This window comes from Tamandua tetradactyla, chromosome 1, assembly GCF_023851605.1.
Source record: "Tamandua tetradactyla isolate mTamTet1 chromosome 1, mTamTet1.pri, whole genome shotgun sequence".
In the NCBI taxonomy this organism is placed as follows: Eukaryota; Metazoa; Chordata; class Mammalia; order Pilosa; family Myrmecophagidae; genus Tamandua; species Tamandua tetradactyla.
Window position 1 is genome coordinate 3,882,992 of NC_135327.1, and position 12,550 is coordinate 3,895,541.

The 12,550-nt window shown below is 56.1% G+C and overlaps 1 protein-coding gene across 4 annotated transcripts in view; it reads left to right on the forward strand.

Annotated features, from left to right (window-relative positions):
* Window positions 1–12,550, forward strand: part of PREX1 (phosphatidylinositol-3,4,5-trisphosphate dependent Rac exchange factor 1) — a 193,616-nt gene that overhangs the window by 24,751 nt on the left and 156,315 nt on the right. The window contains exon 1 of one of the 4 annotated variants that reach the window (XM_077167436.1): window positions 1,018–2,148. The exons of the other annotated variants lie outside the window; for them this stretch is intronic. Coding sequence (XP_077023551.1) covers window positions 2,071–2,148 — 78 coding nt within the window. The 5' untranslated portion in view covers window positions 1,018–2,070. Of the gene's footprint in view, window positions 1–1,017; window positions 2,149–12,550 lie in introns of those variants that run through there. 4 annotated transcript variants of the gene reach the window in all.

Here is a 12,550-nt window from a genome sequence, read left to right on the forward strand (position 1 = left end):
TTTGAAGGCCCAGGCCTCGCTTGCAGCTGGCCTGGCCCAGGCTGCCCTAATCTTGCACCACATCCGAGCTCCCCGGAGGCCCTCTTTATGGTGGGGTCTTGGGACCTGGTCTAGAGGCAGATGAAGGCCAGTTCTTATGTGGGTGGGGGGAGCACGGCTCTCTTGGTTGCCACCCAGCTGACCCCTTGCTTGCCCTCTGTGGGTGGACAGATGCCCATCTGCCAGCAGGGCTTGGACAAGCTTTTGGTGCCTCATTTGCCCCTCTCTCAAATGAGGCTGGGAAAGCCTTACCCATTGGACAGGGGGCCTGTGTCCCTCCATATTCTTTGGCTTAATTAACAAATTGATGCAGGACAACATTGGGCTTCCAGACAGCTGCGTTTTAAATCTCCTTCATGGCACCAACTGATTGTTTTAATGTGTACAAACTGCACATGGGACAGCTGTGCTGCCCAAGGGGATGCACAGAGTTTAGAGAAGCCCCTGTTTACTCTTTGGGCGCTGTGGACAGGGGGCACTGGCAGTGACCCAGCGTCGGGAGGTGTTTTGAACACCCTCTTCTTGGTATCCTGTCTGTCCTCATGTGAGTGTACTACTGCGTGTGCGTGTGTGTGTGTGCGATCATCAGCGGGGCCTCCGGCCAAGTGGCCCTTGCTCTAGGCCAAGTGGCCCCTGCCATCTGCAACCTAGCATGGAGGGGAGTTTTGAGGATTAATGGGGAGAAATGGTAGTTGCTAGTTTTTTTTTTTTTAATTAAAATTAAAATTTCTATTATTTTCACAGACCCAGGTCAGGGTCTTGCACAGATCTGAGATGGCCCCAATTTAATCTCAGTAGGAGAACCCAATACACTGCTTCATTGAGCACCTACTATGTGCCAAAGCCTGGTAGGTCCTTGCCCTTTCCATGCGTTGTTCAGGTATGGTAGCTTGGGTCTGCCCAGACCCGCGGGTCAGCATCTGCTGTTTTGTTTTTTTTTTTTTTAATATTGTTTTTGATAAACATACAACACAATCTTAACATACAAACATTCCATACGTGGTGTACAATCAGTGGCTCACAGTATCATCACATAGTTGTGTATTCTTCACCATGATCATTTTTAGAACATTTGCATCACTCCAGAAAAAGAAATAAAAAGAAAAAAGAAAAACTCATGCATACCATACCCCTTACCCCTCCCTCTCATTGACCGCTAGTTTTTCCATCTACTCAATATGTTTTAACCTTTGTTCCCCGTATTTTTTTCTATACCCCTTACCACTCCCTTTCATTGTTCACTAGTATTTCAGTCTACTCAATTTATTTTAACATTTGTTCCCCCTATTATTTGTTTATTTTTATTCCCTATGTTTTACTCATCTGTCCATAAAGTAGATAAAAGGAGCATCAGACACAAGGTTTTTATAATCACACAGTCACATTGTGAAAGCTATATCATTATACAATCATCTTTAAGACACATGGCTATTGGAACACAGCTCTACATTTTCAGGCACTTCCCTCCAGCCTCTTCAATACACCCTCCAGCCTCTTCAATACACCCCAAACTAAAAAGGGGACATCCACAAAATGCATAAGAATAACCTCCAGCACAACCTCTGGACTCTGAAATCTCTCAGCCGCTGACACTTTATTTTGCCTCATTTCGCTCTTCCCCCTTTTGGTTGAGAAGGTTTTCTCAATCCCTTGATGATGAGTCCCAGCTCATTCTAGGGTTTCTGTCCCACGTTGCCAGGAAGGTCCACACCCCTGGGAGTCGTGTCCCATGTAGAGAAAGGCAGTGTCTACTTTTTTTTTTTCCACATGGGCAGGCACTGGGAGCAGCGTCTGCTTTTGACAAGACCCCCAGGTGCCTCCCAGCACAATTTGCTTTGAGAAATGTTGATTTGGGTGTTATCCACTCACCTAGACCATACATCTCTCAAAAGGAGGAAACTGAGGCACAGAGTGGCTGAGTAACCTGCCCAGGCTCACACAGCTTGCAGGGCCAATCAGCATCTATGCTCTGAGGGAGAGCCGGGATTTGAACCCAGGCACCTGGCCCCAGAGGCCCTGCCCTTGACTGTCATGCTGTGTCACTGCCTGCTCTGCCATTGCGGGACCCAGGAAGTGGGTGATTCAGCTGCAGGCTCGGGGTCAGGCTGGGTGAGTTGGACCTCAGTGGGCAGAGGAGCAGGTCTGGTCAGTTCCTGGGCTCTCGGCCACTTCCCGTCCTTGCGCAGCTCCCGGTGGAAGGCTCCGGCTGCTTCTCTCAGGGAAGTGGCAGAGCCTCCTCACCCTGCTGGGGAGACCAAGTCAGGGGCGTGGGATTTTGGTAGGTCTGCTTAGTAGCCCAGGAGTGGGTCAGTAGCAGATGGCTCGAGGCAACGGTTTAGGAGCAGAGCTAGGGCCAGTCTCTGCTGCTTGTGGTCATTTCAGATTGCTTGTAGTCATTTCAGATTTTCATGCGTGGCCAGAAGGGGCCCGAGCGGCAGGGGCTGTGATCAGGAGTGGCCGTACCTTCTTCCTCTGGCTGGGTGGTCAGGCCTGGCTGAGGGGGTGCCCTCGGAGTGGAGCTAGGCCTGATGCCCGGGAGCTGGGGCGTGACACTCGGGGGAGGGGTGCTCCAGGGGGAGGGGAGCGAGAGAGAGGCCAGGAGGTGGGTGCAGGGGGTGACAGTGCAGGGAGGGGACAGCGCTGGGAGGGGATAGTGCTGGGAGGGGACAGCGCTGGGAGGGGACAGCGCGCAGGGAGGGGACAGCGCAGAGAGGGGGACAGCGCAGGAATGGGACAGCGCTGGGAGGGGACAGCACTGGGAGGGGACAGCGCTGGGAGGGGACAGCGCAGGGAGGGGGACAGCGCAGAGAGGGGGACAGCGCAGGGATGGGACAGCGCTGGGAGGGGACAGCGCAGAGAGGGGGACAGCGCAGGGATGGGACAGCGCTGGGAGGGAACAGCGCAGGGAGGGGACAGGTGCAGGGAGGGGGACGGTGCAGGGAGGGCCTTGCAGGGAGGGGACGGCGCAGGGAGGGGATGGTGCAGGGAGGGGACAGGTGCAGGGAGGGGGACGGCGCAGGGAGGGGATGGCGCAGGGAGGGGACGGCGCAGGGAGGACTTGCAGGGAAAGTTGAGCAGGGGGACTGGTGTGCTGTGGCCTTCAGCTGCAGAGTGTGGTCGGATGTCCCTTTTAAGGTTTGGTGGGCGGGGCGGGGGGTTAGGTGGCTGCGTCAGTGTTTGGCAGGGGTAGTGGGCTTTGGGCCAGGGGTGATGGCAGGAGGTGGACAAATTCAGGTGGGCGTGTAGGGCCAGACCAGACTCTCGTGGTGTGGGAATATGGAGGGGAGGCCATAATAGTGGAGGGAAGTTAGGTGTCAGTGGTGTGGCCAGGAAGGCTTCCTGGAGGAGGTGAGAGGCTGGGGGAGGGGCGTTTGGGTGGTAGGAGCCCCGTGAGCGAGGGCAGAAGTGGAAATAGTGTGTGGGTTCATGTGAAGGGTGGAAGGGTGGCTTCTGTGAGCTCTTTCCAATCCTTAAAGGTTGTGCGTGAGCTCAGGGGGGGGTGCTGTGGCTGCGGAGAGGTTAAGGGTTAAAGGTTTTGGCCCCACACTTGGATGGTAGCAGGACAAGGGGTGTGGATGCCAGGCAGAGGAGCCCGGGGCTCGTAGCCGTAGCCACTAGCCTGGCTGCAGGCCCGGCCCAGGAGAGTGTCGAGGGGGCGTGGGGGAGCATGGGGGGGGGGGCGTGGGGGGCTGCATCCTCTCTGCTCCTGGGATGAGCTCACAGAGCGGCAGTGAGCAGAGCAGCGCTGGGGGCCGCGTGTTTGGGGGGTGGGGATAGGGAGCTGGGTCAGCTGTATGGGCCGCTTAATACCCATGAACTTGCAATTAAATGCGGAAGTGGAAGACAAGAGGGTGGCAAAAGGGGGTATTGTTCCCCCGCAGGGGAAGGAGGCGGCTGGAACCCTGGGGAAATGGCAGCCTCGGCCGTGAATGGGCTTCAGTGTCCTGGGCGTGCTGGGGGAGCAGGGGGCCGTCACTTGGCCCTTTGTCCTGCTCTGCCGGACCCAGCCACAAAGGCCAGCTTGATTCCTGGTCGGCTTCTCTCGGGGGAGCAAGGGGGGTGTCCGAGCCCCTCCCAGGGCTCTAAGCAAAGAGCTTCCTTTGGGAATGGGGGACGGCAGACTCACTTTCCACTGGGATATGGGGGACTCTAGCACACCCCCTCTACTCACCGCGATCAAATCTTTCTTTATCAAAAATTTTAACGTAAAATTCTTGTTTGGGATATCTGATGTTAACACGCACACTATTAAGTGTATCTGACTTGATGACTTTCTTTTTTTTAATGTCTAGATTCTAAGCTTTTATTGCATATTAATAAAACAGACGACTTGATGACTTTTTACGTCTGATGTACCGTGGCGCCGTCGCTGGATCAGAGTGGTACTGCCAGCACCTGGGGGGTGCACCCCCAGCCCGTAACCCAAACCTCCGTCTCCAGCACCTGAGATGGTTTTGTCTGTTTTTTGATTTATATAAAGTGAAATCATATGGAATATGCTGTTTTGTGTCTTTGAAGTTACACATTTCTGCACTTGACTTTTTCCCCCTTTTTGACTTGTGTCGTGGAGATTGTCCCTTAACGGTACGCATTGGTGCTTCAGTTTAAAAATGACAGCTGCGTAGGAGTTCATCACTTGGAAGCAGTGTGGTGGTGGGTGTTTTAAATCAGTCCCCCACGGATGGACACAGAGGTTGTTTCCATCTTTCCTTTACGAAGGATGATGCAGTGGGTTCAGGCTGCTTCACGCCTGGGGCTATACGCTTACAGGGATGGGATTTCTGGGTTGAAGGGTAAATACATTTGTAATTTTACGCTATCCTGTAATTGTGACAGATGTGAGCACATTCTCCTTGTAGGAGTTACCGCATCACCGATGAGGTCAGCTCCTCACAGCGTTGCTGGTCGCCCCACCAACTTACCCTTATCACTCCCTGCAGCCCCGTAGACTTTCCCTGCACGGTCACCTCATCGACACATGTGAAGATGAACTTGTAGAAACGACAGAGAACTTATGCATTTAAATAAACCACATCGGGCCAAGGCCAGGGCACCGGCGGTCAGAGCTGCGGGTTCGAATCCTGGCTCTGTTGTGCTCACCTGGCGTTCAGCTCCGGGCTTTGCTCACTGAATGTGTTTCTCTGGGTGATCTTTCTGTGCTGTTTTATGCAGCGGCTGCCCTTCCTTCTGACTTTTGCTGGCCTTTCGCAGGAGGGTGTCCTGAGTTTATGCATCCCTTCTCCTCAGTGTGCATCCATGTGGCTCCGTGTTCCCTTTTCCCGGTCTATCAGGGTTCCCCAGCTTAGCCCTGTGGACAGTTTGGGCTGCATGGTTCTTTGTCCCTGGGGTTGTGCTGTGCATTGAGGAGTGCTGAGCCTCTACCCACTGGGTGCTGGCAGCAACACCCCCACCCAATCGTGGTACCTCAAAATGTCTGCAGACCTCTCGAAATGTCTTTAGGGAACAGACCATCCGAGTTGGGAAGAGCCAGTCTGAACTGGGCAGCGCTGCAGGGAGACTCTGTCAGCACCCCTCTGTGTATGCGGGCGAGGTCGTCGTTGTATCCCCATTGCACAGATCAGGAAATGGGGACTCAGAGAGGCCACGTCATCTGCCTGAGGCTGCACCGAGAATAAGTGGTGGAACCAGGAGCCGTGCTTTTCCTGGTCATTGGATGTCCACCAAGCGGCGGCACAGTTACGGGTCCACGGGGTGGTCAGTGGGTGACAGCAAACTCCAGACCTTCATGACGAGGCAGTTGCTGGGCGAGGGTGAAAGAGATAGAGAACTGTGATTACACCACTGCTTGGCGTTTGACGCCGTTTGGTGGTGACACCTAACGTGCAGGGAGTAATACCCTGCTGCAGTACGGCAGGGACTGCGCTGAGAAGCCCCGCACTCCTGACTCGCTGACTTGCCCCAGGGCCTCACAGGATGCCACTAGTGTGGGCCTCTGTTGCAGGCAGGGAAACTGAGGCACAGGAGACTGAGTGCTCTGCCGGAAAGGGGTGGAGCCTCACTAGAACATGGGCTGCAAGAACTCCTGACCCTCTCTGTGCCCACTCCAGCACCTTCTTCCTGGGGGGCTGTGAGGGTCAGCCGGGCTCAGGCCACTCGAGGTGGGGCAGGGAGTGAGAGTGCCTGTCCATCTTCATCCCCGTTTGGCAGAGTCAGTTGAATCCAGTGATAAAATAATTAGGTTTGTCTGCCTTTTTGTTTTGCTTTTCTGGCGGTTCATTTTTATTGCATTTATAAAAACAGTCCCTTAAGTAAATTGAAATTAAAAGAAAAGGTCCTTTCCTGCAGATGGTTTGAGGAATACAGCGAGCAGGTGGGGAAGTGCTTACAGCAGGTGCTGGGTGAGTGTGAGCCTCTCTTGGTGATCGTTACTCTGGCCTTCGAAGTTCCTTTCCCCTGGGCGCCGGGACAGGGGTGGGGGGCTCTCCTCCCCATTTAGTGGAGGAGGAAATTGAGGCCCAGGCGGGCTGGTGGTAGGGCCTGGGTGCTCCTGGGGCCTTCTCTCTGTGGCCTTCCCCGGCCACGGTTTTCACTGCCCAGGCTGCGGGCCCCCCGTGGCCCTGTCCGGCGGCCAGGCAGCCCACAGTGGTGCTGGAGCCTGTCCCAGGAGAGGCTGGGCCCCTCCGCCCCTCCTGGGAGCTGGGCCTCCTGCAGCTCCTGGCTTTGTCCTCGTGGCCATGGCAACCTGGCCGGCCGCTTGGCACTCCCAGGCCCGGCCCCCAGCCTGACCGCCGGCTTCCTCTGCTGTGAGACCGTCTTGGTGGGCTCCGCCCGGGCTAGGGACCTGTCCCCACCGCCCACTGGTGGCATCGCCTGTGCAGGGCTGGCCTTCCACTGCCCAGCCATGTGGGAAGGCCTCCTGGGCCTCTGGCTCTGCTGCCCTTGGTGTGGGGCTCCTGCTGCCTTCTGCTGGGCTCTCTCTTCCTGCCTCTGCCCCAGCCTCCTGCTGGGTGCTTTGTCTCCCCGGGTATGTCCCTTCCTGCCCTCCTCTGTTTTTCCGTGCCTGTCTTTTTCTGTGTTTGCGCCTCTGGTTCCTTCTGGCTTCCAGGGCCTCACGTGCAGGCTACCCCCTGTGTCTGAGAATGGGCCAGCCCGGAATCCCCAAACTGCAGGGCACCCTGGTGAAAGGGCTGCAGCTGATATGGGGCTTATTAGCAGAAAAGCAGCAGCCTCTGGCCCCACCAGCCCCCACCCCCATGGGCCCCACCAGCCCCCACTGGCTCCCAAGCCCCACAGGCTCCCACCAGCTCTTACCAGCCCCCACCAGCCCCCACCGGCTCCCACCAGCCCCCACCCACACGGGCCTCCCCCAGCCCCCCCAGCCCCCTCTCCCATGGGCCCCCACTAGCCCCCACCCCCATGGGCCCCCACCAGCCCCCACTAGCTCCCACCGGCTCTTACCAGCTCCCACCAGCCCCCATCAGCCCCCACCCCCATCCCTACGGGCCTCCCACAGCCCCCTCCCCCATGGGTCCCCACCAGCCCCCACCACTCCCACCCCCACGGGCCTCCCCCAGTTCCCTCTCCCATGGGCCCCTCAGCCCCATCTCCCATGTCCCCCACCAGCCCCCACCAGTCCCCACCCCCATGGGCCCCCACCGACTCCCACCAGCCCCCACTGGCTCCCACTGGCTCCCACTAGCCCCCACCAGCCCCCGCCCCCACTCCCGGGCTCCCCCAGCCCCCACCCCCATGAGTCGCCACCAGCCCCACCAGCCCCCTTCACCATGGCCCCCATCAGCCTCCACCTCCACCCACATGGGCCCCCAGCAGCCCTCACCAGCCCCACCATCCCACGCCAGCCCAGTGAGATCCTGCTTGCTTAAACAGGGAGCCCCCACGTGGAGCCCTCCCGCCCTGTGAGGGAGGGGCCCCTGTGTGGGGGAGGGGCCTCTCACCCAGGAGGTGGTCCTTCTCTGCTGAGGACTGGTCTTCCCACCTGCTGACCCTCTGGTGGAACCCTCTCAGGCCACGGGGGCTGCCAGCACCGTGTCTCTCAGCCCAGCCGTCAGGGAGAGCTGGGACTGGGCAGTCTGGAATGTTTGCTTTTCATCCTCCTGGCCATTCCCATTTGTGGCCATAAAAGTCGTTACTTATTAATGGCCACAGCTGTTCCTATAGAGATGAATAAATAATGCCTCCGTATAGTGCCCTGGACTTGTAGGGTCTGTGGGGACCTTGGAAGGATCTGGGAAGGCCTGTCTGTCCTTTTCCTGGACCCGGAGGCCACAGGCTGACAGCTGAAGGGGCAGCTGCGTGGACCACAGCGCCGCAACCCCCGCCGTCCACCGTCCTGACCTCTGCAGGTTCAGCGCCCATGAGGACCGCAAGAATCGTTTCTCTGCCCTTAACTGTGCTGTCTTGATTTCTCATCTGTAAAATGGTGAGGAAAACAGGGGTTCTTTTTTCCCTTTTTAATTCTGTTGTGGAGATACAATTTACATACCATAAAAATCCACCCTTTTATGTTGTGCAAATTCAGTGGCTTTTAGTGCACTCGCAAGCTTGCACAGCTCTCAGCACTGTCCATTCACTCCCCCCAACCCGTGCCCCTTAGCAGTCGCTACCCCCTCCCCTCTCCGCCGGGGCCGGCACCTGCCCAGGAGCTTTCCTCTGTCTCTGTGGATGTGCCTGTTCCGGGGCGTCTCATGTAAATGGAATCCTGCAATATGTGGCGTTCCGTGAAGTCTGGCTTTTTTCACTTTGCATAATGTTTTCAAGGTTCTTCCATAGTGGAGCATGGACCAGCTCTTCACTCCTTTTCATGACCTAATAGTATTCTTTTGTGTAGATGTGCGGCATCTGTTTATCCATTTGCCCGTCGGTGGACATTTGGGGGCTTTGCACTGCGCGGCTCTTATGGACAGTTTGGCGTTTATGAATAATGCAGCTACGTACATTCATTCGCCTACAAGTTTTTGTACTGACGAGTGTTTTCAGTTCTTTTGGCTTTAGACGAGGCATGGCCTCCTGGATTTCTCGGGAAGATTGAATGAGTTCGTGCAAGTATGACTCTCAGAACAGTGTCTGGCACAGAGCAGGTGTCAGCTCAAAACTGTCACTCAGGCGGAGTGACAGATGTCCACCGGCACAGGGCCATGGGGCTGGAGAGACGGCAGTGCCAGCCACACACGCCAAGTGCTTGCGGGTGCCACGTAAGCTGTCCCGTGGGCCGAGGAGCCGAGGCTTGGGAGCGTGACGCAATCTGCTCAAGAGCTCAGGGCTGGAGGTGGCAGAGCCCAGGCCATGGTGCGCTGGCCACCAGGCCTCAGAGCCCACCCCGCTGACCAGCCCTTGGGGGGCCAGAGAGCACATGGCCCAGGGGACGGGATAGTGGCTTTCCAGTCCTGAGCAGTGGCTCTGCGTGGGAACACCAACCTAGCACTGCCAGGTCTCCTGACTTTTCAACAGCCGGAAATGTGGATTTTTGGGTATGAAATCACTTGATTTTTAAAAGCTGGCAACACAGTCACATTTTTGACAAACACTGTGCGGGCCAAACAAAACACGTCTGCGGGCCAATCCCTTGGGTTGCCAGTTTGCATGCTGTGGCCTGAGGGGGACACGGGTGGGGCTGGGCCCCACTGGGGGTGGCCTTGGCCAGGCACATTTCTGAACCAAGGACACCCACCTTTCCGGGGAGTTCTGGCACACATTTATGCTGTTTGCATTCAAATTTGGCCCCTCACGGGGATGGTGGGCTTGTTGAGGGCCCCATGGCCATTTTAGGGCCCCTCCCTTTTACCCCCAGATCCATAAGGCCACGGCTTGCCCTGTTGGGTGCTCTGCCTGGCCTTTGCCTGGCCTCGCTGTTGAGTTGGCTGCTTTTCTGCAGCTGGAAGCCGCCTGGCATGTCAGACCCTGGTCTGAATCCGGTTCAGGTCCCAGCACTGTCTCCTCCCAGCTGGTGGTCTCGGGAAATTTATTTAAGCTTCAGTTTTCTCATCTGAACCCATGTAAAGGGGGCTAATTTGTTATTTCAGGGATTAGCACATACATGTGATCCCAGCCAGCTGGCCGTGCTGTTACTGCAGCAGGACACAATGGGAATGTGGGTGCAGGCCTGGGAGCCCGACTTCCTGGGTTCGAATCCCAGCTCTGCCCCTTGCAAGCTGTGCAACCTGGGAGCAAGTGACTTGACCTCTCTGTGCCTCTGTCACCCCATCTGTGAAAGGGAGGTAATGGCAGTCCTCTCTTACCACGTTGCTCTAATACTCAGGACTGTGCTTGGCATGCGCTGAGCAGTCAGTGACGTCAGCTGTCGTTCTTATTACCCACAGATGTGCAGAGACAAACACACGCGCACACACACATAGACACGGCCGTTGCCAAGGCTGTCATGCAGCAGGTAACTGTCTCTTTCTGCGTGCTTCCTGCAGTGAGCGATGTTCGCGTGTGTGCACGAATCTGCAGTCCCGAGCTGGCTCGCAGGTGCCGTCTCCACCTGCATCTCTCCCTGAACAAGTAGGCGTGTACCTTGCGCCTCACATGCGCACACTTGTCTCTGTTTCTTTCTCACTCTCTGTCTCCTCTCCAGCGACATTCCCTCAAATAAAGACACATCGGGGTGCTTGGGTGGCCTGCAGGGGTTCAGTTCGCTGGTGAGGCTGGGAGTGGGCACAGTGATGGATTGTAGGAGCTGTAGGGAGTGGCTCTGCTGGTCGGGGCCCCAGAGGGAGAATGCTGGGCGCCCTGGGGCCTGGGCTGGGGGCTTGGGGGGGGGTCGCTGGGGGGAAAGCTGATGGTTGTGGTGTCCAGGGCAGGGTGGCATGGAACCCACGCAGCTTCTGGGTGCACCTCACAGGCTCCTGAGCCCTTCTCTGCTTCTTGTTCACCTTCTCTTTCTCCTCCTCCGCATATTGCCGGTGCTAATTTAGGCAGAAGCTCCTCCGAATCTAAGAAAAGCTGAAGCATCCAGAATCAGCACAGCAGAATCCAGCTATCTGTAGAGGCCGTCTGGACCACGGAATTTATCTTCCTTTTTCTTCTCACTTGTGCTTTTCTTCTTAAATTACATTGTAGCCTGCCGCCCTCCTTTTTCCTGCAAACCACCAGGAAATGGAACTTTTTGTTTCCCTCTTTTCTCTTCCCCTTCCTGGCACTTTCCGGGGTGGCCAGAGAAGCTTCAGGTTGCTTTTGACAGAAGAAGGTGTTTGATACTGCCAGGTCTCAGGCTGGACTCAGCAATTTATTCATCGTTCTACTAGCTGATAATTATTCATCGTTCTACTAGCTGATAATTATTCATCGTTCTACTAGGTGACATATTGTCAGGACTTGGGGTGCGTCAGGCTGTGTCTTGAACACTGTACATGTGATAACTCATGCATTCCTCCCGACAGCCTTGATGGGGCTATTCTCATTGCCCCATTTTAGAGGAGAGGACTCTGAGGCCCAGAGAGATTTGTCACATACCCGGAGCACACAGCAAGGGAGGGCTGCACCGAGACGTGAACCAGCAGCCTGGCTCTGGGGCCTGCACTCTTAACTGCCACCCTGAACCGTTTCTTCTGCTAATGGGTGAACTCTGTCCATCTGCCCACCACCTGCTATGTGCTAGCCTGTTTCTTTCTTTCCGCCACCTTCTTCACTTCTTTCCTTTCTTCTCTCCCTTGCCCTTGCTCCCTTCCTTCTGTCTGTCTGTAGGTTCATCCATCCGTCTATCCATCCACCCATTCATCCATGCATCTGCTGTTCCATCCAATGAGTGTTTTAAAATTTGCTCATTTCAGGGTCAATCTCATGATTTTTGTCATATTCACGTATTAGCTGCAACATTATTTGTATAACATTTTTTCTTAAACTGGCCCTTCTCCCTTTTAAAAATCTTTATTTATCTTAATAATGTCCAGGAAATTGTGGGTTTGCTCTGATTGCTGTAGTTACCATCCAAATAAGCAACACTCCTCTGATGCCCAGCTCCCTCTTCCCAACGGTGCCAGGTGAGGGTTTTCACCTGTCTGCTCAGTGGGTGGGGGCTCCCAGAGGCTTGGGGCAGAGGCCGGGTGAGGTCCGATTCATAACACAGAGACGCTCAGGCTGCACCGGACGGGACGCCGGAGCAGAGGCCGCCTGAGGGCTGTGAGAGTGGAGGCCCGGGTTACGGAGTCCTGGAGTGGCTCGACTGGTGGATGTCTCGGAAGGGACGCTGGCAAGCTGCAGTGGGCAGGTCAGTGTTCACGGGCTGCCTGGATTCTGGCTGATGGCCTGACCCCACCATGGACAGGCTGTGTGACCTGGACAGAGCACTCATCTCCCTGCAGTCCTTGTCCTTAGCGTGAGGATGATAAACCCACCTGCCCCTGGAGATTTAAGTGAGATACTACTTGAAAGTGCTCGGGGCAGGCCTGTTGGGCTTCCTGGGTGTTCCGGAGTGGCTGGCTGGTGTTGCTGCTTTCCTGCTGGCACTGCTCCACTGTCCTCTAGACAGTGCCTGTGGCCGCACCAGGGTCCGAGGCCCCTCCAAGTTGCCCTGGGAAGGAAGGTGGCCGCA